This window comes from Phoenix dactylifera, chromosome 14 (assembly GCF_051530095.1).
Source record: "Phoenix dactylifera cultivar Ajwa chromosome 14, Ajwa_hap1_PhDact_Kaust_v1.1, whole genome shotgun sequence".
Lineage (NCBI taxonomy): Eukaryota > Viridiplantae > Streptophyta > Magnoliopsida > Arecales > Arecaceae > Phoenix > Phoenix dactylifera.
The window spans coordinates 22,615,122-22,639,087 of NC_143203.1; the positions used below are offsets into that span (position 1 = coordinate 22,615,122).

Here is a 23,966-nt window from a genome sequence, read left to right on the forward strand (position 1 = left end):
ACAGTGCAACCCTGCAGGAAAGTTTTGGCATAAGTAGAAGCTGTCCTAATAAATCTACATTGCTTTGCTTTGATAAGAGAATGCGGTACCTGAGCAGGTCCCCCTTTCAAGGAGTTACCATCATGTTAGCTAATCGGTTGGCCATCATCCGATCATCCTGACATAAACAAACGAAGAATGGAACACCATTGAAGCACCTGAAAATGAGTTATTGGTTTCAATTTTCTCATGATCTTGAATGCAGGTTACATAGCAGGATATAAGGATCGACAAATGAGCAGAAAGATGAAGAGTATGACATGAAAAATTTTGTGTTTTAAAATAACTCCACAGATGTTTTCCGTTTACAATATTTCTTTGATGTTTGCCTAGACTAGTAATTTTATGATAATGAATGAAAGGATGTAATTTACATGGTAATTTAAGGTGCATTGCATACTGACAAATAATCCTTTCTATGTATCAAAGCTATTGCACTTTATTATGATCGAGGAGTTCTACAAGAAAAATCTACTTAATATTTGTGCCTTTTGCTTTGGATATATGGTTTATTTTAAACTTTACTAGACCGTTACTCTGTATCTTTATCCCCGTATGTATTACGAGAATGCTGTATGTGCATCCATCACTAGATATCCATTACTGTGATGCGAATATATGAGCTAATTGTGTTGTGTTCATTTCAGAATAGAGACGTAATTGTACCTTTACCATTTCTGAGCATAAAATGGGCTTTTCTTATGAGGAAGATGCATCAGGATGCCTTTCTGAACGTAAAGCGGACTTTTCTTACAGGAAAAGTTGCAAGAAAAATGCTTGTGGGAGAAAAAGTTTATCAGGCATACAACTACACTACTGTTTGACAACTCTATCATCAATTGCACCACTCCCCTCTTGCCGCATGGCAAGAAAATTTTCTTTTTTCTTTTTTTTGGTAAACCACCATCTCACGTACGCCTCGAACAGTCTACAAAATATGGGCTAAGCCCTGCAGAATGGGGACAGTGCCCTTCAATAAAAAAGCTCTGATATAATGTGCTGCAAAGGAGGCGGTCTAGTAAACCGCATTGTTCGTCTTCCGAAATACATGCGTAACCCAAATGAGTCAAAACCCTTTAAAAGATGGTATATATGAAAATTTTTCTGCACGGTATATTAAAAATACTAATCTTATCTAGATACGATCAAATAATTCATTATGCATATTTTTGGCAAACTCTGATGCTAATATATGTAGGTAACATCAACATTAGAACATGAAAGAAAAAATACACCAAGTAGTTGGGGAGTAAGAGTAGGGTAAAAACTTGGGAAAGATTTCTTCTACATTATTTATAGGAGAAGTTTACCCGCAACCCTTCCCGCCGTATCCCAAACGGTCTCTGTAGTCTCTGTCCCATGCTGACGATTCGACCAGGTCAAGTCTTAGGAGAAGCGACACCGTTCCCCGAGGGCGGCGGCGGCGCTGGCGAGGGGGAGACGGAGGAAGCACCGGCGGAGGCGCCGGCGACGAAGGGGAGGGCGGTGTGCTGGGACGGCTGTGGCCGGCCGTCGAGCGTGTGCGTTTGCGACCACCTCCCGCCCTGCCCCATCCCCACCGCCACCCGCGTCGTCGTCCTCCACCATCCCCACGAGCTCCGCCGCAAGCTCGCCACCCTCCCCCTTCTCTCCAAATGCCTCCACAACCTCTACCTCGTCCCCGGCCGCCGCCTCCGTCTCGGCTCCTCCCCCCTCCTCGATTCCCTCTACCGCTCCCCCTCCTCCCCTACCGAAGCCCTCTTCCTCTTCCCCAGCTCCGACCCCGCCTCCCCCGCTGCCGATCTCGGCGCGTGGGCCGCCGAGACCCCGCCGGCCGACCGGAGGAATCCCGTCCTCATCGTGTTCGACGGGACCTGGAGGGAAGCGAAGGAGATGGTGGCGGCGAGCTTGCCGTTCCTTTCGCAGTTCGCGGTCCGAGTCTCGCTGGGATGCGACGAAGGGAAGGAGGGGGAGAGTACCTTCGAGTCGGATCTGGTGCTGAGGAAGGAGCCATTTTTGGGATGCGTCAGCACGATGGAGGCGGTGGCGAGGGCGTTGCGGGTGCTGGAACCGGACGGCGCCGGGGCGGAGGTCGAGGCGAGGTTGCTCGCCGTGCTCAGGGCGATGGTCGGGTTCCAGGCATCCAATTTGAAGCCCATGAAGCCCAGGCCGAGGTTACTGAAGAAGAAGGAGATCAAGAAGAAGAGCAATGAAGAGCAGCTCGAGAGAGGTAAGTAGGAATCACACAGTAAATTGCTGCATTGCTCGCCATATGTTCGATGAAATTACTGATAGATATGTTTTAGAAGTACAGTGGAAGCGAGTACCTAGAAAGTGAAATCTACCTGTTATAAGAAGTGATTTCTTTGAGCACTCATGGAGGTTATGGATAGTGAGTTCCATGGGTTGGGAAATGTTCATAGTTTACGTCTACATTTTTTGTTAAATTATAGACTTATAGCTTGAGCTACATGGAAAGAGGCAGATTAAGGCATTTTTCATGCCAGCTCCAGATTTCCTCAGCGAATAATCGATGTGGAACTAAACATACGCCTGCACGGTCCTCACATACTTTCTTTGTTCAAGTCCGATGTCCTCATTAGGCTAAGGGTTCAAATCTAATAAGAAACACTACGATTGTCTATGATCGTCCGTGGTCAGTCTTAGTGAATCCATACTACAGTGTCCCCCTAGCTTATATAGGCTATTGGCTAAGTTTTCTCTGATACCATTTGTAACAACTTAGGGCCTCTCCCAAAATGGCTAGTCGGATGATATTTTTGGATTTCTTGATCGTGTATAAGTTTCTAAGATTTTTCGGCGAATAACCAATGTGAGTCTAAACAAACGTCCGCACAGTTTGCACGATGATTGTGCTGCATTTGGGTTGAAAATTTTACTGACTTATGGCATTCTAGTTATCTGATATGGCTGATGTGGCAGCTTGTGAGAATTGGAAAATTATGAGCGACCGGGTGGCGGTGAAGAACTATCATATTCTCCTAAAATAAAAGGCTATATTACTAAGAAATCTGAATGACATTAGTGCTGAAATTATTTTAGGATTGCATGGAACCAAATAATCAAATCTAGAAAGATTTAAAAGTATAAGTAAGTTCAAAGAGTAGACACATATCTGGTGCTATTTTTTTTTAATTTCAAATTATATGTATGATGGAATTAATGGAGTCAGAGATACTTCCCGAAGCCTTACAAAATACTCATTTCACAAGAATCGAGAAACAACATGTGAGCTCTCTCATTCTTTTCTCCGCATATGGATAGTAGCTATCATGCATTCCTTTTTCTAGGTTTGTTAAAAAGGATGCAGAATAAAAAGTCTTTTGTATTGCCACCTTGACATGGAGAGGTACTCTGATGAGAACTTGAAACTGTTTAAGCCTTCCATAATAGATGAAAACCAAGGCCAGAAACCAATATTACCAACAATGAATGATTTGTGGGTGAAGCAGGAAAAACCATTGTCAAGGATTGTATTGTTGAGCAAGGTCATAGAAATTAGGGTCAGAAGAATTAAGTCCTCTTGAGATTTGTCGGAAGGGTTAATTTCCTAACAAGACCATGTAGTTCAGCCACAAGGAAGTAAGAGTTTTTCCATCTCTTATTTTAATTTAGCATGACGTAAATTTCCTAAACAATGAGAGCCCTGATTCAGAAGGATTAGCAGATCTACTATACCACTCCAATCACTTTGAACTCATTTAGTACGCGGAAAGAATTTTTTTTCATTGGAATATTTTTTCTAGAAAGCTGATTCTGGAAATATGATATTTGAAAAAATGGTTTTGGCATGTTTGGTTGACCATGGAAAGGTGAGTACATTCCAAAGTAGCTTATGTTTGGTTGAGCATCTACTTTTCTGAAAAAATTATGCGAAATATCTATTATACTCTTAATAAAGAGAGACTTTATTCATAAATTTTGACAGCTTAAAGGTAGTTTTGGGGGTATTAAAAAAAAAAAAGAATTCCAATTTCCAATCGGTGGGAAAGCAGCTTTTCCATATTCGTCACAAATTTTTCTTTTTCATGAAATATTAAAATCTTATTTCTATGAAAATGCTAATTTTTTATCTCTCTTCTTTGAAAACTTCAACCAAACGAGAGGTCTTTTTTCTTTTTTTCGTTGACCATACTTTCTTTCCTTTTTTTCAACAAACCAAACGAGTCCTTTAGGTAGGTTTGGACAGGGTTTTAGAGCAATATCTGCTATATCTAGAATTTGATCATGAATATCAACTTTTGGAGGTCATAACTTTCTCATCCGTCATCCATTTTCAGCATGTCAGGTGCCAAAACAAAGCTATCTACGAGTATTATGAGGATGTATCCACCTCTATAGCGTTTGATAGAGATCCAGATCCTATAATGACTTGTGGGCCTCAGAAGGATTTTGTCAAAGTAAAACTTTTTTTGTAAAAAAAAAATTTGATAAAGCTTAAACCTCAATCTGGAAGGAATTAGAGGATGCGATTGAAGATAAAGTTAATATAAAAGTTGAGATCTAGCTCGGAAGAAGTTTCAGTTTTTTCATGATTAATTCTACTAACCACGATAATTTTGTAAAAATTGTACTCTTTTTTAATGAGAAGAGTAATCCAATCCAGATTTTGGGACGGTAAACTTCACTGGTATGAATAGAGAGATCGTAATCGATTTCAAGATGCAATTAATAAAAGAAAAAAAAAAAAGAAGACTTACACCCTTGCTTTTTTTCACAATTTTCTTATTCTATATTGTTACCTTTCAAATGAGTCTAGCATTGGATTCAAGAAATTATTTCTTTATCAGCCTGGTCGAGTCAATTTCTATTTTATTTTTTAGAATGAATTTTTTTTGTGTGAAACTGATCCACAGATCATGTAAATACGATCTTTACCTCTCTCCTTGCTCCACCAACCAAGGGCCTTCTCCCTCTGAAGTCTGATCCCCACCCCATTGATTTGTCTCCCGTCTCAGGCGGTGCAGGTATCCCACCGATGCGCCCATACCCCTCTATTCTCTTATACAACCAAACTCGCCCTTCTTTTTCCCTTCCCATTCTTTCCATCTGCTCTCTCTGAATGGCGAGCGACCGCGAAGACAAGTAAAAGGGAAAAGAGCACATCGATTGATGGCGAAGCCCATAGCCATTATTGAGAACACTAGAGTTGTTTTTCTCGGGGCGAATTCAGGATCCTCTAAGGATCTGGACGCCCGCCAGCCACCGGCAGCCTCCCTTCTTCCGCCCCCACCACAACCCTGACACTGCCTCTGCCTTCCAGATGATGCCCCAGAAGTTCCACTCGCAGCACTGCGTAGCCACTTAGTACACTGGATTGCAATGTAGCCAATTAAAATAGCACAAAAAATTGACACTTGATGTCAATTTCTTAAATAGAAAGCTTTTAGGGTGCATTTTGATGTACTCCAAAATTATGAAATTGGGATATTACGATTTTTTTAACTATGGATTATGGTTTTTAACTACGATTTCTAGATCAAGTAAAAGTTCAGGGTTTATCCCTCAAACACTTCTCCATGCTTTAACTTTGCCCACTTAACAACCCACCTCATAAAATTTCTCCACTAACATGTATATATTTTGGCACAGGAAGGAAGAGGATGGAATATGAGGTTTGAAACCCCCAAAGATAGCCTAAAAGCAACTAGGTTGGGCTGATTTATATACAAAGACTTAATCTAGATATGGTACTCGCAAAACAAACAACAGCATGAAATTGTGCACACCATAAAAAAAAAAATGTATTGCAATAAATCGACAAATCAATTATTTGCTATCATGCAACCATCGGAAAAACATTCAAACTTGCCACTGTTGCGAGGCAAGAAGGACAACAATATGAAATGTAATTTATAAATTGATCTTGACAGTGGCAAATGGCCTTCCGTATTGATCATCAAAGTTGTGAAACTTATAAAAAAGCATAAATATGAACCCTTCTCCAAATGAGCTTTCAGCAAATGTTTATGCCAGAATGAAAGGAGAGTAGCAGTATTCAGCTATTTGCTATGAGCTACTCCCGAATCTTCTGGACTCCTACCCAGCGAGCATAGTCAACCCACCTGCTCAATAGAAAAGGAGGTATCAATTTAAAGATATATTGGAAACTTCAAGCAATTTATGGTTAAAAAAATTTCTGAGATGACCCTAAAAATCTCACATTAGGGATCCCAAAAATGTGTTTCCAGTACGAACTGCAAAGCATGATGCACTTAAAACAAGTTTGTGGTTGTGTAGCAATGGCTCCAAGATCCGCTGTTCTATTAACCCGGCCAGTATCTGATACCTGTTGAGTACAAGAAATGATCTATCAATAAAATTAATAAGAAATGACTAATTCGTGCCTGTTTTTGTTCACCCTTGATTAACTAGTTACAGTGAACAGAAGGGTGATGGATAACATATGATTTTAAAGTTAAGGAATCACAAACCAATAATGGTTTATGTGAAAACTGTTCAAACAAAATCCAATCTAACCTGCTTTTAGAATTCATAATTGTAAAGTAATGCAAACTCATATAGTCCTATCCCTCCAACAAGATCATGAATGTAGCTAGTCATTAAGGGGCTGGGTTGATTGCTGAAATGGATACTTTTGCACCCAGAGAAAAGGCCACCAATGTGTTTGAATACCAACTCTAATTAACTTAGCAATTACCCTAATTCCAATGCTTGCGACCAGAGAAAAGGCCACCAATGTGTTTGAATACCAACTCTAATTAACTTAGCAATTGCCCTAATTCAAATTAAGTGATGTTTTGAAAGCCTAAAATACTAGTTAGTACTCAAAAGTTAGGGCTTTTTTTGATTTTGGACCCCATAGTTCATTTCATATTTTAAAGGTATTCCACAATTTAAAATTTATGATTAATACAAAGGTCATTACGTGCTGGTCGTTGGATACTTGCTAATCTGAAATTTTGATTTGATACTCCTAATTGATATTTTGAGCACATATATGTGTTTATGAAATTGAGAAAAGGATAATTATGAAAATCTCATACATTTGTGGTTTTCATTTCGAACTTTCAGATAACAGTTCCATGTTATATGTGTGAAATCTTTTCAAGCTTAATATTAATATCATACATAAAAGATATAAATGTGGACCGCTCACCTGGAGGTATTCCAGTCCCATTTATATCACCAATAGGGATTTCCTTGGACCCCTCGCTACGTGGCCACATCCAAAATTCTGGATGAGTATTGATCTGGATCCTTGTATATGCGGCCTCATCCAAAATGCATGTTCGCATGTGAGGATTTATATGGCCTCATCCAATTTACTTGTGACATGATATGCTGTACCGGTCGGTACCAGACGTACCGTACCCATACCGATGGGTATCGATATCGGTACGCCAGTGTCGGTACGCCTGGCGTACCGCATACCCCACCGTACCAACACTCGGTACGCCTATGCTAGTGCGGCACCGATACGGGGTTCGGTATCAGTACGGCGAACCTTGCTTATGAGGATTTTATGTGGCCTCCTCTGTGACGGCAAGGACGATTTATGTGGCTTCAAGGGTTAAAAGAACAGAATGTTGCTTTCCTTATAAGAAAATCCGATTTATGTGAACCATGCTAAGATCTTCTCTATTGCTTTTTGATCTCTTTCCGGTACATGAATCTTTGATTGGTAGACTCCATTTTCAATACTTTGTTTTAATATGGTTTCTTTGAACTTTTACTTGAACATTTTTTATAAATTTGGTCTACGAAGTACATGCTAAACATCATTTGATTTCAATCTAGTTAATTTCCTTAGATTATGGTGAAATTAGTTATTAAGCTGTGTTGCTCACTCCCATCTTTATCATTAGACTTTTTGGAGTGAATGATGAGAGTGGACTGGATTTGGGAACAAATAGGGATCAACAAAGAAACAATTTGGAAGGTACATTTTGGGGATTTGGTGACCTTTAAAGCAACCGCAACTCAACAATAGATTAGCATAGTTTGGTTTCATTTTGATCTTTAAGGTCTGTTTAATGGATTTTATCCTAAAGTTGCATTGAATTCTGTCTAGAACTTATAGTTTGTTTTCCAATAAGTTGTGCTCTGTACAATTGTGTCAAAAATTATCTTTGCTATCCAGCATCCTTTTTGATCGGCTACAACAGTCACCACTCAAGATTCGAGTGAGTTCATGTCTTTGGTCATGACAGATTTCAAGGAAATATGTCGCAGAAATCCAGACTGAAAGTCTGAATTATTTTGATCTGTGTATTGAATTACATGCAAGATTCTTATCATATGCACCATAACCATATAACATTGAAGAAAGAATATGTCAAAGAAGGTTATGAAAAAAGTGAACTTGTAACAGATCCTGAATAAAAGATAATAAAGAAATGCCTAGGTCATTAACCAGAAATGATGATGACCAGACATCACCAAAAACCTTTGTTTGAACTTTTCAATCACTGAATAACAACATCCAAAGTTTTTGATAAGTAAGGTTAGAAGTTGCAAAATATTGACCTCATTTAAATGTTGACAGAAAACTTCAATAAGATGATTGCTTAAGAGGTATACATACCTGAGGTTACTTGACACTGCCATATAGACACCGTAGGCGACACTAGTTGACAATATAGGGACATCCTCTGCTTCACCCGCAAAATTCTTGTCCAATGCCTTTCTGGCATTAATCAAGGCATTTGTTATACCAACACCAATCTGCAAAAACAGTAAGTTCAGCTAACAGCTGAAAACTTTTGCTCATGACTAATCTGGTTACTTATCCATTGCCATGATTAATATGCTTAAAGAATTTACTGAAATAATAATAAATGAATATACGATTTGCTGATTAGCTTATTGAGCAGCATTTCAGCCGTACTTTTTTGGTATAAACCTTGGAAGCTTTGAGAGCAGACATGTATCAAATTTATATTGATAATCCAGAAAACATGCTCATGAATAAATTAAAAAAAAGCAAAATGCTAAGGAAATACTCTTGAGAGTAAACAATTTAACTATACCGTTAAATGTTTTCATTTATGCATGAACTACACTGGGTCCTTTGGAAAACACAACCTCTGGAAAGAAGTTGTACCAATAAACGATTCCTTAAAGATGTTACTCCAGTAAAAAGCAAGAAATTGCTACGAAAACATAATTCAAGGGTGAAATCAGAATGTAGGCACCACCAGGGAAATGGTAGGATCAATTGCCAAATCGATACCGTGATGCTTAATGATTAACCTATGGGGAAGCAACACATGAATGATATAGACAGTAGTGAAGTGCAATTCCCAAAAGCAAAAGATGCTTGTAGGTTTGGTTTTATAATGTTGATAAGTAACATGCAACCAAGGCTTCCTTACTACAAAAACTTTCACATGTACAAGTTTTGCAGGAGTGAACGGTGCTTCGAAGAAGAGCAGGTTATCAAACAGTTAAACGAAGATGGTAGATATTATTGGCACCTTTTAGACATCATGGGGATGGAATTGACTGAAGGGTCGGGTCACTATCAGACACAATTATGAAAAGCAGTCAGGCATGATTTAATTCACTGTTGCAATACGTTCAACACAAAACATTCTATTTCTTAACCTTCTAGAATGAAAAAGAATCTTGAAGGAAGATAAATCGTGCATCTAGGCATCTACGTGGGTATGTGAGAAATACTACAGAACAATATAAAATATAAAAAAAAATTAAAAGGGGTACGAGAAATACTACAGAACAATATAAAATATGAAAAACTCAAAAGCATCATAAGTAATCCCCACTTTGCCAAGAAGAAATGAAGATGTGAATGATATCATGGTTTAAAAAAAAATCAGCGAAATGCTGAAATTTGACACATGAAGCTCCCAATCAGTAAAAGAATCTAACGTACCAGAGATGCACCAGTCCCAACAGCAAATAGCTTTGACCCATTCCTCTGAACGTACAAAAAAATTTAAAAAATTACAATTTAAATAAGTAGTAACTAAATTGGTTATATAGCTTTCCACAAATAGCTTATCACAGCAAACTAAATGAATGCAAATTTACCACAATTGCACCAACTCTCTGCAAGAATGAGTATGAGGTTCCAGCAATAGCAACCTGGAAAAACAGAACTCCAACAGTTAAAAAATGTTTCCAGTTATAAATCAGAGTTACACAAATATCTCAAATGATTTTAGCAGCTCATGGACAAGTATCACTCACCTGAAAAGCATTTTCAGGGCAGCTGTAAAAGAACTTGGCAATAGGTCCAGCACTGAATGCAAGGGGTGGTCGAAGAGAAACAGTTGGAGCAGGGAGCCAAACGAGCATAAAATCAGCAACTATGGCCATCGCCTAAAATGAAGGGTTAATTAGCATGCGAAAGACCACATATTAAGAACCTGGGCATGGCTCAGCTAATGCAAAACAGATTATCTAAGAAAACTATTTTATCAGGCTCAAGGTTTTAAATACTGTGAGATAAGGTCGTCCTAGTTTTTCTGTTGAATGTAACGCCCCGTGTCACAACACACGGGACAATGGATGTCCCATCATGTCCAGGTCCATTTCCCAACTCATCTTGTCTTGATAGTCGAGATGATGGGACGCCCTACTGTCCCACCTATATTTAAAACCTTGATCAGGCCTCTTTCCTACCAAAAATTGCTTAGCCGAAAAATGGGAACACACTTGCATGCATACGTGCAACATGCATACATACATGTTGTAATAGGATCACACAGCTTCATGTTCCAATAGATGAAAACTACATGAGATCTAGAACCAGTTTCATTTTTATTATTACTGGGAGGGAAAGGTGATTCTCGATGATATAAGCTCAATTGTTTTAGGATCTAATTTACTACTATGGCCTAGTGGAAAGATTTATTTGTTATCCTTGACATGATGACTTTTTATCAATTTATATAATCAAAAGCAATTTCCCAATATATGACAGATCAAGGAGAATGAAGAAAGAGTAGAAAGTGATGATTTGTTGTGCAACTCCATGTTTCAGTAGTTGAAAGATTGATTTTATGGTAAGATAAAGGAAATGCTTCTGGAAGAACTCATACCACATCTGCAAAAACAAAATCTAATTCTTTGAAAAAATTCTCTCTGCGACGCTCCCACTCTGCAGCAGTCTGAAAAATGTAAGCCAAACAGATCAGCAGTATCATGGCAGTCATAAATACTTCCAGAAAACAAGTTAATGAAAATTATAAGGCTAGAAACAAATGAAGGAAACAAAAAACCATCATACTAAGTACTCACCACTGTAGAAAATAAACAAAATTTATCCTAATAGATTTCATTCAATCTAAACATTTTGCATACAGAAAGACAATTTTTCTCTTTTTTAAAAAAAATTTGGGGGGATTTGGTGGTTGTATTGCTGATGCAATAAAACATAAGCAAAGCAAAATTGTTGTTTGATTTTTTCAGCTAAACCCCCCCCCCCCCCACTAAAAGAAAAAAATCTAGATGTTATAAACCTTGTCCAGACCCGAAAAAAAAGCATTGTCTGAATCAAAGTCTGGATAACCCAAGTTGTTAGCATAAAACTTCAAAACCAAGTTGAATAGGAAGATTGCCCAAATTACGACTGAATCAAGAAAGAAAAAATCTATTTGTTCTACGTTATATACTGTGCTCACTGTTTGGATCAAATTTAGTCAAAATGGGTCAGATGCAGGTCAGCCAAATTATAACTGGATGCTATTTCAAACATATAAGTTCTCCAAGTCCATGTCCGTCTGACAGAAAACTATAATTTAGGGTATTGTCCAACCTGGAACTAACCCATACACAATAATTTGCTACCCTAGACTAGGAAATTCTTGATCCAATAAACAATATTATAATAAGCACAGAAATATAAAAGTAAATATCATGATCTCATATGTAACAACCCAAGAACCTCATCCAAAAAAGCTAGCACAAAAGTTATTATTTGGGTTCCTTGGCGCTGTATAAACATCTAAGATCTCTCTAACGCACAACCTATATAGGACTAAATATACGCTCGCATGGGTCCTCACATACTCCCTCCATTTAAACCTCCGGCATCCTTGCCATGCTAATTATCCAAAACCGATCAAATCCAATCACAAACACCATGATAGGCTTGTGATCAACTCCAAAAAGGCTCGTCCTAAAATATCCCCTAGGCCAAACGGATTGTGGGCCAAGTCTACTTTGATACTATTTGCAACAATCCAATATCCCTCACGTAAACACTAGCCAAAATTGGGGTTCTTTGACCGTATATAAACGCCCAAGATCTCCCTAATGCATAACTCAGGGTCGGCGGAACCGTTCCGGACCGAGCTGTTCCGACCGTTCCGAGCCGTACCGGTGGCTCACCAGTACAGTTTCTGGCAACGAAAATGAAACCCGTTGCCGAAGCCGAAGAAGGAGAAGGAAAGAGAGCGAGCGGAGAAGGGAGGGAAAGGGAGAGGGCGGGATGCCAGCGAAGGGCTGGTGGAATTTTTTAAGGCCCCGTTGCCGACTTCACTTAAAAATCGAAAAAAAATTTAAGGTCGCGGCCGGACCCCCATTTCGTTCGAAACAAGAAAACCTCCCGCGGTCTCGCTTCCCGCGGCTTCCATCAGCTTTTGCCACCCTTCGCTGGCCTCCCTCCCTCTCTCCCTCTTCTCTCTTTCTTTTTCTCTCTCCCACGGTCTGTATGTCGTCTCCTCCGTCGGTACAAGCCCGGCACAGCCCGTACCGACTCATGCTGTCGGAGAGCCTGTACGGTGCCTGATACCGGTTCCACCGACCTTGGCATAACTGATGTTGAACTACACACATGCTGGCATGAGTAAGGTGTTGGGTCGTTACAAATTACATCAACAATATGCAAGACAAATAAATTGATTCTCAACCTAAAAAATTTCCTTAATGCATTAAGAGTTAGTGGCCCAGAAAATGAAGATCAAGCATTTATTGGTTTGGGGGGGGGGGGGAGGTTAGAGCATGCTTTTATCATGCAAACATGTTTTTCATCATTAGTTCTATTTGAGGTTACAACTTAGCTTTGGAACATATTTGAACTTAAAAAGCGATTGTAAGCTATGCAGAGCTAAAATGGATATTTTCAACAAATATTTCCTCTTTTCTCAAATCAACAAGAAGACAGAGCATCTAATGAATGCATAGGAGTGTCACTAAATCATCGCATAAATAGTAATCATTGTCAATATATTTGAATTTGCTTTGTCGGGATAAGGATGAGTTGGTACATCAGATCAGCCCTATTCCAGTGGAATCATAAATTCTGTTGCTTGCCAGAGCCATGGATGCAACAAAACTATACCTCAAGAATTTTCTTTATCATTATAACATGATGATAGGCAAAATCAAGAGCTAATACAAAAAAGCAACAAAAGAAATAAAGGAGCAACCTTCAATCGTCTTTTTGAGAATACGGTGCTTCCCTCTTTCAAGTCCCAAGGACAGATTACAAATAAAAGTGCACCCAACTATGTGACAGGAGATGCTAGTATGCTGTCTTCACTGCTAGTATCAGAAAACGATCTATGCTAGACTTCTCTTCCAATGATGCACATTGCAAATATTTTAGTTCCTTTTCCTCTCATGTTTCTATAACCTTTTTACCACCTGAAACTCAATATATTTAATTTCTGTGAGGAACTTGCTCATGAACATAAATTGAGCTTTTCCTCTCTATCTTTTCATTGTGAACAGGATGTCAAGGACCATGGTAGCTAAGGGAATAAGGAACAGTTCTATATTCTAGATGATTTCCCAAAAGTTGTTACATCCATATTGTATTATCATTTCAGCCATATCTACATCAATAAACATTACCACAAATTTTTGTCCCAACTATTTGGGTCAGCTTTATTAATCCTCATCCACCTAAGCTCAAAATAGGATCCAGTTGACATGCTTGTCATTACTGACTTTCAACCTGAAGTCCATCCTCCACTTTTTGCATCTGGGCTTAGGACCCGAACTGGTGGTGCTTATATCTATGTTGATCATATTATCAAAGAAAGATGCCAAATTACGGCATAAAAATATTTCATTGACTGGTTAAGTTGCATTAATAGTTAAACTTTCATCTGCTCTGTCATGTCAATCAGGAAAGCAATTTTTCCCTCACTAGGAACTAAAATACTGTAGTGTACACTCTGTTTTTGACAACAGACTATAGGACTCTGAAAGTTCCATAAACTGAACATTTTCACAACACTGCTAACCATTAGAAAATTTGCTTGAAAAACAAAGCAGATTATGCCAACAAAAATGCCCATAAAACACCAAGATGTTAGCTGAAAAAAGAAAGAAAAAGCTCAAGAAATGCTGAGTTCTTGATCCAAGTAGTTACAGGGATATATCATAAAAGAACTGTATGTGTATTGAAAGCAATTCCTGTGAGAATCACCCAGAAAAAAAACATAAGAGATAAAAATTACCTAACTAAGCCAAAATAGATCAAAAACAAAATTAAACTTTGGTTGTCCACAAATATCAAGTGTTACATATATTACTATTCACTCTAAGGTTCGCCGTCTCGATACCGGATCCCGTACCAGTATCACACTAACACCGTATCGGTATGGTACGATATGGAATCTTTTCGGCATGCCACCCATACGGTGGTATTTAACATGTGATGCAACCACTTATTGGCAAAATGGGAGTTGATACAAGGGCACATTGCAGTATATACTGTACCAACATGATTGAATTTTGTTAGATATCTAGAAGATGTATAATACATATGAGGTGATACAAAATTCAACATAAGTCAACAATTCAAAATTAACACAAAGGAATAGTAAGAACTAAGCTGTCTTTAATCCTCAATGAACCTCTTCTTACTGTAATACATCATGTTCTTCCACTAATCAGTATTTCTTAATAGGGGAATAAGTCTCTCTTCCAGCCACATTTTATATTTGATGCAGCCTCTCTCTTTCAGTACCTACCTCCGAAAGAAGAGACTGGTATAACATATATCATTAAGGGGATTTTAACCATTGTTGGACATTTTTCTATCATATCAACGTATCTACAAAGTTTCAAGCTTGTCCTCTCTCCTTTTAAACTCTTTTATTATTATATAAATGAGGTGAAATGATGATTAAAAATATGCATAAGTATGGTATTTTGCATGGCTCATACGTAATTGGCAGTGGGTTGATGAAGAAAATGGACAAGAAGACTAGAAGGCTGTCTCGCATAATGACTTCAATTGCATTTACTGAAGATGTCAGACCCTCATTTCCATTGACTGCTCACATGTAAGCCCTTGCTGTTATCACTAAACAACAAATTTTCCACCAGAGAATCTGCTCCAATTTTTGCGACATCTTTCATATCATCATGGACCTATATATGTAAGGGTTGAACCAGTGGTGCTTATTATTTTGTGTGCTTACATAAATAACAAATTAAGCAATTAACAACCTTGCCTTGATCTATACATCCCAATACACAGATCATATTCTCTTTCCATTCCAAAATACTTGACCTATAGTGCAAATAAATCTTAAAATTTAGAAAGACGACCACGACAGCAGAAGCAAAAGAATGAGTCACAATCGTTAAGATATCTATGTTCAGATTACCCTCACATCATTAGGTCAGTTATAACAATAAGCAAAAGCAAATTAACCGCTCTTCTACATATTACAACAGATGCATCATTACTACTACACTAGAACACCAGAAACAACACAAAGATGCCACAACATGCTTGGATCAAGCATTGACCCCCATAGACCAAGTTGCATTGACTAAAATATCTTAAAATGCTTTTCTGCCAGATTTCCATTTAGATAAGTATATAGGCGAGGACAGAGGTCCTTCATTTGAATATTAACAGATGAAAACAACCTAAAATTGGACAAAGGCACACGCAAAGATCTTGGTGATAATCTTATTTGTGGGGCTAAAACAGAAGAAGTCGAGACAAACTATCAGAGGAGGAAAAAGAAAGGACCTTGGTGAAGATACCGACGCCGCACTCCATGGCAACCTTAGCCAAGAAGAGGTCATCAGCCAAAAGCCTTTCCTTGAATCCCCCGAACTGGAGCAGCCACCGGAAGATCGGCGACTTCTCGAGCTCGGCGAAGCGGTGCACGATCGCCCCGGGGATCCTCCCAGCCTCCACGGCCGCCGCGAGGTCCTTAGGGAGGCTGTCCAGAGACCGGCCAAGCTCCGTCAGCGCGAGGAGCGCCTCCGTCTGGTTCTTCCCGCTCGAGTCCCCATCCTCTCCGCCGCCGCCGCCGCCGGTGTTCCCGAGCCCGCCGCCGCCGGTCCCCCCGGATCCAGCGAGGAGGGGGCGCCGGGCGGGGCGGGACAGGGAGATCCGGAGGCGGGGAGGGATGGCGGGGGAGAGGAATCGGACGGCGGAGGATGGGGGTTGGAAGCGGGACGAGCGGTGGGGGTTGGAGGGGAAGCGGAGGTTGGAGGAGGCGGCGGCGGAGGCAGCGGCCGCCATTGGTGGGAGGTGGGTCGTTGGTTTTCTGAGGGAAGATTGTTTGGTGGGCTTCGTATTTCTGTGGTTTTATTATATTTTGGCGATCATCATGAGGATGAAGAGTCGTTGGCCATGGATTCACGCAGGTTTGGTGGGGATCGGGCAGGAGGGCGACAATTTGGGCCTCCGTTGCCAGAACCGATCCCTTTGGATACCTTACAAATTTACGGATTCCTCCGGATACTTTTGGGTTCGGGGTGCATCTTTCGCGCGAAAGGGCGATCCATGTTCTTTCGCAACGTCGACCATTGGATCGAGATCCGCACAGATCTCAAAGTACTCCGAACTCCATGCACGGCTCTTGAAGCGGCCATTACGCGATCAAACGGTGGATGAAAGATACAGCCCCGGTCCATTATTCTTGGGCCGGGGGTTGGTTTAGGGCTGAGTCCGGGGATTTTCGGGCCCGCACCAACAAGGCTTTGCGTGACTGTGCTCTTATCTGTTAGAATTAGGTTGGGATAATTATGGCTTTTTTAAACTACTTTTCTTGGGTCATTGTGCAACATAAATTGATTTTGTAATGCGAGATCTATTGTCAAAAAAAAAAAAAAAAAGCCAAAAATTTTTAGCTTGTGCAAGTCTTCCATCTTTATTCTAAACTTTGATTTAGTACAATCCAATCATCGAACTTTTAAAATTTTACAATTGATATCGGTTAGGTGGTTGTGATGGAATGGATCATGTGCCGAAAAAAAAAAACCACAAATCAGAAAAGAAAAAAAAAAAATTCACAATAGCCACTTTTGCCGCTTTAGCAATTTTTTTGACAGCACGTAAGCATCTTCGTCATGGGCATCAAACAAAAGTCATAGCTTGGGTTTCAATTATAAAATTTTGAAAGTTTGATCATCTAATTGTACTAAATTCAAGTTCAAGATAAAAATAGAAAACTCATGGTGACTAGTTTGCATTGCAGTGTTATATATGTTACTCTTTTGTTAAAGAAAGACACAGTTCGGGGGTCTAGGATTGGAGTTCCTACCATTGCATCATGTATATATGTTATAGTTTCCATTTCAGAATTTCAGTAAGACTTTTTTGCTTGTGTGATAGTTTTGATTATGATTATGGTCATGGTTTCTCTGATACATTAGGAATATTGAGCTGGTATCAAGTGGCTCCAATTTCTCAACTGCCAGGCATATTTATATCAATACAAATTGGTCTCAATGATCTGACAACTCTTAGGATGAGATGATACGCTTGAGCAATCATATGACTTTTCTCTACATCCAACAATTGGCAGACCAAAAGATGGGGGTTGGTTAGTTGGTAGACACAGGGATCATCAGACCCAGAAAAATGCTCTCCTACTTAAAGTTTCTAAGTGAAGCATGTGGTTCAACCTGGATGAGATTATAGGGGCAAACAACTGACATTTTTTTGAGAACTCGTGCAGGCATGTATTTAGTCTCACATCGGTTATTTAGTAGGTAGATCTTGAATACTTATACAGGATCAAGTAACCCAAATAATATTTTCCGACTAGCTATTCTGGATCGGTCCTGAATTGTTACAATTTTTGCCTTAATATGGAGTCGCATATTAAATACACATTTGGTACCTTGAATGGTATCTCATTTTTTGAGGGCCATGCAGCAGCTGATGTGCTTGTTTCACTAGTTGGTGGTTGTATTTTATGTCTCCACATTTTTCGATAAATTGGCAATTGGATGGCTGTATCCTACTTGTAACTAGTTGACCATCTGTGCATAGTAAAAAGGCTAATAGATAAACATTGTCATAGCTAAGGCCTGAGAACTGCTGATTAACGTACAAGCACTCCAAAAATGATAGGGAGAGAACTCGGCCTCTTCTCTTGGTGTAAGATGTCTCTAACCTGGACAAGGACCCTTCCATCAAGTACCTGCTGGAATCCTCAACTTCATTATATCGTCTTCCTTCTCCTCCTATATGCAGCCATGACATTTTTCTTTAAGATTCCTTCACACTGTTCTAGTTCCATTTGCTGCTTCTGCTGCTTAGCCTGCATTGATCATTGATTTGATCTTTCTGAGAGCTAGAGCTGAAAACATGGCATCCTCAGCAGCCTGGACCGCAGCATTTGCAATTTGGTTGGGAATTCCAAGTCCAATTTCTTTTCCCTTTCCACATCAACTCAAGCCGCAAAACTCTCTTGTGTGTTTCAGGAGATACCCGTCCACAGTAAAAATCATTTTTTTAAGAAAAAATCCTCGAGATCATGGAAACTATTGACCATGCTGTTCTTATGCTTTGGTATGGAATTCAGAGTCCTGCAGCCATCGCTTGTAATTTGCAGCAAGAGAACTATAATTTTGAGTATGCTCCAAGCAGAGATATACCTCATATCTCAAGGCTTGCTACATGCCAATACACCAGATCCAGAGCCAATCCTTTTAGATTGTAAACCACCTCACTTCAGCTGTAATAAAGCAGTAAGAAAGAATTATATGGGCTCCCCATTTTTTTGACATGTCAAAGACTGTAACCAGTGAGACAAACATGTCCAGTGCTGGCCATGGGTCTCAGTGAGCACAACATGCTCATCCTTCTTTGTTATGGCACGTTTCAGATGTCGGGGCAAATACCTCATGCTTCTTTTGGAGTGGATTCACTATGGAAGATACGCACATCGTTTCCCAAGTAAAATAAGTTACACTCATGAACAAACTTGACTAATTACAATAAAGAAAAACAGATATTAGCACTAATTTAATGTTCAGTCACCCATAAGTACTGAACTAAAGATTACATATTTCAGCTCATAGCCTCTCTTCCACGAGTAAAACAAAAAACTGCAAGAAAAGATGGTTAATTTGTTTTCTCTGCGACACTATTTTCTGGAGGGCCTTCAATCTTACCATCATATCCGTGATAGGGAACCTCAATCATCGGCCTTGGTAATGGACGTTCGCCAAAATCTTGAGGAAAGAACTCAAAATCAGGCCCAAAGTTAAATCTCACTTCACAGTTAGGCTGGTTAGGGAGTGTGTACATAGAAGCAGCAGGGTAGTATCTTCCACCAAACAGGTCTGGGAAGGCAATGCCTTGGCAGACTCCATTCTTGAAGAAAGATATCTCACTCCCTGCATAGATGCATGAACAATTAGACAGCAATTAAACATGGTATCATAGCATCACAAGCAGCAGTCCACTGACTTCAACTGCTCAAATGCATGTAAACGTCTTTATTGGAGGGACCACAATCAGATATTTTCTAGTCCGCAATATATATACATACATACATACATACATACATATATATATATATATATATATATATGTCAAAATTTTGTCATGCGTCTTGAAAAACTACGGTTACTTTGGAAAATGAAAAAGTACAAGGACAAAAGTGTTAGATACTGCTTATATGATTATTGTGTTGTAGAACGGCACACCACCCAAAGTAGACCGACCATGCCAGCTCAAGATCCAAAACAAAAACCAAACCCAAAAAAGATATGTGCAGAGAATTGCGCAAAGAAAATAATAAAGGAAGAAAAAAATTGAGAGAAAAACAAATTTATTCAAATGAAAATAAAGACTAAAACAATAAGTTTGGCTCCCTCTCATAAAGAAGCTTCACTAAAGAGGCTCCACACACCAAAATAATTCTCTCTAAGCTGCTTCACATAACTCTCCCTCCTTATTTTTACTCTCTCTCACAAAAAGACAAAAACGTCACTATCTTACTTCAACAAAAAAAAAACTCAAATATGTTAAAGCTTAAAGCTCAATGTAACTAAAGTGAACTAGCATTAAAAGACAAATTATTCCAACTACTATTGGAATAAGATTCGAATATAAACTAGGAATAGAATCCTAGTACAAGTAGGACAAGCAAGGGACTTCCAACATGTGTGACTGTACCGGGACAGCGGACTTTCAGGTTGGTTGTTGGTGTTCCTTCATTTGGAGGAAGATTTATTCGTATGCTTCGATGGTGCTTGCTGCGGTCAGATGGGCAGTTAGCGATGGTCAGTCCATTGGTGTCATGAAGGATAGATGGATATGCGAGCAGCCGCTCTGTCGAGTGCCGACCCAGGTGGATTCAGCGAGGTTGGAGGGCTAAAGAGTCAGCGATCTGATCGTCCAGGGGGAGCAGGTGGAACAAGCCGCTAATCAGGAAGGCTTTCGGGCCGAGAGCATTCTGGACATACCGCTACCTATGAGAGAGACGGCATTTAGAATGGTCTGGGCAGCCACCGGTCGATTCAAGGTGCAGGCCACAAACTTACAGGAGGTGATGGGCAGTAATGTAGTTAGACAGATGGATGGCAGATGGATTTGGAGGATGGGTGTTCACCTCCGTGTAGCCTTGTTCTTATGAAAGGTGGCGTAGGGTTGTTTACCGACCAGGAGCGTGCTGGCGGGAAGGAGAGTCAAGATCACCCCGAGCTGTGGTAGATGCCCTGGGATGGAGGAGACCATCAGCCATGCTCTGCTTGAGTGCCCACGGGCAATACACATCTGGAGGTGGGCTATATTCTCCTTGCCTCGAGTCATTCAATCGGTTGACAACCTACCTCACCAGTTAAGGGCCGCCATGCGGAGTCCGAGGACGGTGGGGTGGGGGATTATATGGGCGTATCTGGCGCACCACATATAATTAGATAGAAACGTTCGGATCTTTAAGGACAAGCGAACGCCCTTAAGAAATGTGGTAGAGAGAGCTCTTCTTCAGGCTGCTGAGGTCGCCAAAGCTACCACGACAATTTCATCTTAGATGGCCAGGGACATCTGAGACCCTCCTGCTATTACAGTGCCCAGAATTGTCCTTGTTTCTTGGGAGCCCCCACTCTCTGGCCATCTTAAGGTGAACTTCAATCATAGTGTCCCAGACAATGGAGATAGAATTGGTGTGAGTTTTGTGATCAGGAGTCACGATTTACGGCTGATTGCTGCAGGAAGCCGCAACATCATTGGATTGATAGTTATAGAAGTAGAGCTCAGGGCAGTCTGGAAAGGCATCGCCTATGCAAGACGGGTGCTAAAGGTGGAGCGGATCCTTCTTGAGGGAGACGCGGCCACGGTGGTCAACTGAATATGCGGAGAGGGGCAGATAGGAGAGGAGTCCCCTCTACTTTGCGACATCCGTCGGTTGGCAGGGAGTGCAACGCCTTCCAGACTGTACATGTGTACCGAAAGGCGAACAGGGCTACAGACTGGGTTGCTACCTATGCCGCCCAGCACTCCGGAGAGGTTTTCTGGACGCATCAAGGGGTTTCTCCTCCAACCTTGGGCTATTTTCTCACTTATGATTTTGTTGGCTGCACCTATCCTAGAGTTGGGGGATCAGCCGTTGTACCAAAAAAAAACATGTGATTGCAAGAAACCAAAACAAGAAGATATCTATAAATGCCTATACCTTACTTAGTAAAAACATATCAAACCCCGCTGCATTTATCCGACAAAGGCAAACTTTTGATATTAAGACAAGAATGCTGAACCACCACGAATTTCATAAGACTATCAAAACAACCAGAATTGAAATCCCTTATCCCACCTATTGGATTGGCTTCATGAATGTTGCCTTACACTCACTCCTTCTTGAGCCATTTGTTTCCCCATAATAGCTCATCAGAACTCTTCCTTGGTCTCACTTCTCTAGCATCTGCCTAGAAACGACATTTTACAACAAAGGTACTCCACACCAAAAACTCTCCCACAAACTTCTGATCCTTGGTCTCACTTCCCCACCATCTGCCTAGAAATTACATTTTACAACAAAAATACTCCACACCAAAAACTCACTGAGAAACTTTCTGCCTTCATGGCAGATAACATCAATATCCTTAATGACCAATGGTGTCTATTAATGACAAAACCGATGCACTAGATATAAACTTATCATCAATTACAACTAACAAGAACCGTCAGTATAGGCAGAAAGAGGTCAATGAAGCTACAGCGACAATTCAATCCTGGAGCTGTGAAACAGGAAAGAATAATAACTGCAGACCAGGACTTCAGCAACAGCCAATACTCCATTCTCATATATCATCAATAGTAAATACGACTAAACTCAATTCCTCCACAGATATACTTCCATAGAATTTTATACATAATTCCACGATGGGAATTAGCGCGACTACAAAAATTGCAGATATATAACTCGTCAAGAAGAGAACTTTGCAGCTAACAAAGACAATGATGAGAATAGGATGATAAACCAGGGAGAACGTATTTCAGTTCAGGAAATAATCAGCAAAGCAAATAGCATTCCAAGCCTTGCAATTCTATACAATAAAAAAGAATAAAATGGGGGGAAAAAATCACATTTTGGAGAGGAAGAACTCACCAGGAACAACTTTGGGAGGCTCATCCTTCCCATCAGCCGAGTATACGTACCTTTGCCCCTTGTACCAAATAAGATGCGGTGGTTTGGGAGCATACGAAGCCCCATCTGGAAGGTTAATGTAGAAGCCAATCACATCCTCCTCACCGTACCCCTCCTCCCCATACTTCTCCCTGAGGGCCTTGTGAATCTTGGTCCCATCTATATCCCTGTACCCGAAGCTATTCCCGTCGTACCCCACGGGGGCCTGGAGGTCCCCCTTCTCCGTCGTCCACCCGAGCCTGGTGTGACCCGTCTCCCCGAGCCTCACCACCTTGATCTCGAAGTACCAGGCTCCCTCCATCACCCCTCGGGTGGCCCGGACCATGCGGTAGCCCTTGGTGCTGCCGGCGGAGAGGCGGTCGTCGCTGAGCTCGACCTTCTCGGCCTTGCAGACGCGGGAGAGGCAGACCTTGGAGTCGGGGGAGTCGTCGGACTTGTCAGGGAAGCGGGGTATGGGGGTCATGAGGACGGTGTCCTCGGGGGCGGCGTTGGCGACGGCCTTGCTCTTCTTCTTGCCCTTCCGGGAGGTGGATTTGGTCCACACGTTGTTGTTCTTCTTCTTGGGCTTCTTCGCGGCGGCGGGGGTAGGGATGGCGGGGGACGGGGAAGGGAAGGAGGGGGAGGTCAAGGAGGAGAGGAGCTTCTGCTTCTTCCCGGCGGATACGGCGCCGTCAACGTCGTCGTCGTCGTCTGTGTCATCGGACGCCGGGGGCTCGTCGTCGTCCGTGGCGGCGGCGAGGGAAAGGTGGGGTTTTTGGGGATCGGGGAGGGAGGAGGGATCGAGGAGAATGCCTTTCTCTTTCGCTTCGTTATCTTCTTCTTCTTCTTCTTCTTCTTCTTCTTCTTCTACTAGTGGTAGAACTGGAGGCGGTGGTGATAGCATCCGAGGAGAGGAGGAGACGGGAACATCGGCCGCCGCCGCCGCCCGCGGGGAAGGAGGAGGAGAAGACATTAGAGGAGGAAGGGAGGGGACGTGATCGAGGGCATCGCTCCAGTCCCCCACCTCGTCTTCTTTACAAGAAGGTCGAAATTTGTCCATGGGATCGAGAGAATTGGAGGGAGAGGAAACGGAGTCACGCCTGAAACCTGATTCCTGGAAGTCCACTTTTAATTTGGACTCGACTCCCAAAG

At 41.0% G+C, this 23,966-nt stretch overlaps 3 protein-coding genes across 3 annotated transcripts; 1 reads left to right on the plus strand and 2 right to left on the minus strand.

Annotated features, from left to right (window-relative positions):
- Nucleotides 1–1,269: 1,269 nt before the first annotated feature.
- Nucleotides 1,270–2,391, plus strand: LOC103705086 (DTW domain-containing protein). The gene has a single exon (XM_008788687.5). The coding sequence runs from the start codon at nucleotides 1,399–1,401 to the stop codon at nucleotides 2,254–2,256; it is 858 nt and encodes a 285-aa protein (XP_008786909.2). The 5' UTR covers nucleotides 1,270–1,398; the 3' UTR covers nucleotides 2,257–2,391.
- A 3,393-nt stretch (nucleotides 2,392–5,784) lies between these two features.
- LOC103705085 (protein RETICULATA-RELATED 4, chloroplastic-like) lies at nucleotides 5,785–16,625 on the minus strand. The gene is made up of 8 exons (XM_008788686.5): nucleotides 15,971–16,625; nucleotides 11,070–11,138; nucleotides 10,216–10,347; nucleotides 10,057–10,110; nucleotides 9,899–9,943; nucleotides 8,588–8,727; nucleotides 6,203–6,328; nucleotides 5,785–6,104 (listed from the first exon to the last, which is right to left on the minus strand). The coding sequence occupies exons 1-8, from the start codon at nucleotides 16,469–16,471 to the stop codon at nucleotides 6,056–6,058; spliced, it is 1,116 nt and encodes a 371-aa protein (XP_008786908.1). The 5' UTR covers nucleotides 16,472–16,625; the 3' UTR covers nucleotides 5,785–6,055.
- Nucleotides 16,626–19,174: 2,549 nt separating this feature from the next.
- LOC103705084 (protein TRAUCO-like) lies at nucleotides 19,175–23,966 on the minus strand. Its single transcript, XM_008788685.6, has 2 exons — nucleotides 22,797–23,966; nucleotides 19,175–19,581 (listed from the first exon to the last, which is right to left on the minus strand). Exons 1-2 carry the CDS (start codon nucleotides 23,872–23,874, stop codon nucleotides 19,307–19,309), a joined length of 1,353 nt encoding a protein of 450 aa, XP_008786907.4. The 5' UTR covers nucleotides 23,875–23,966; the 3' UTR covers nucleotides 19,175–19,306.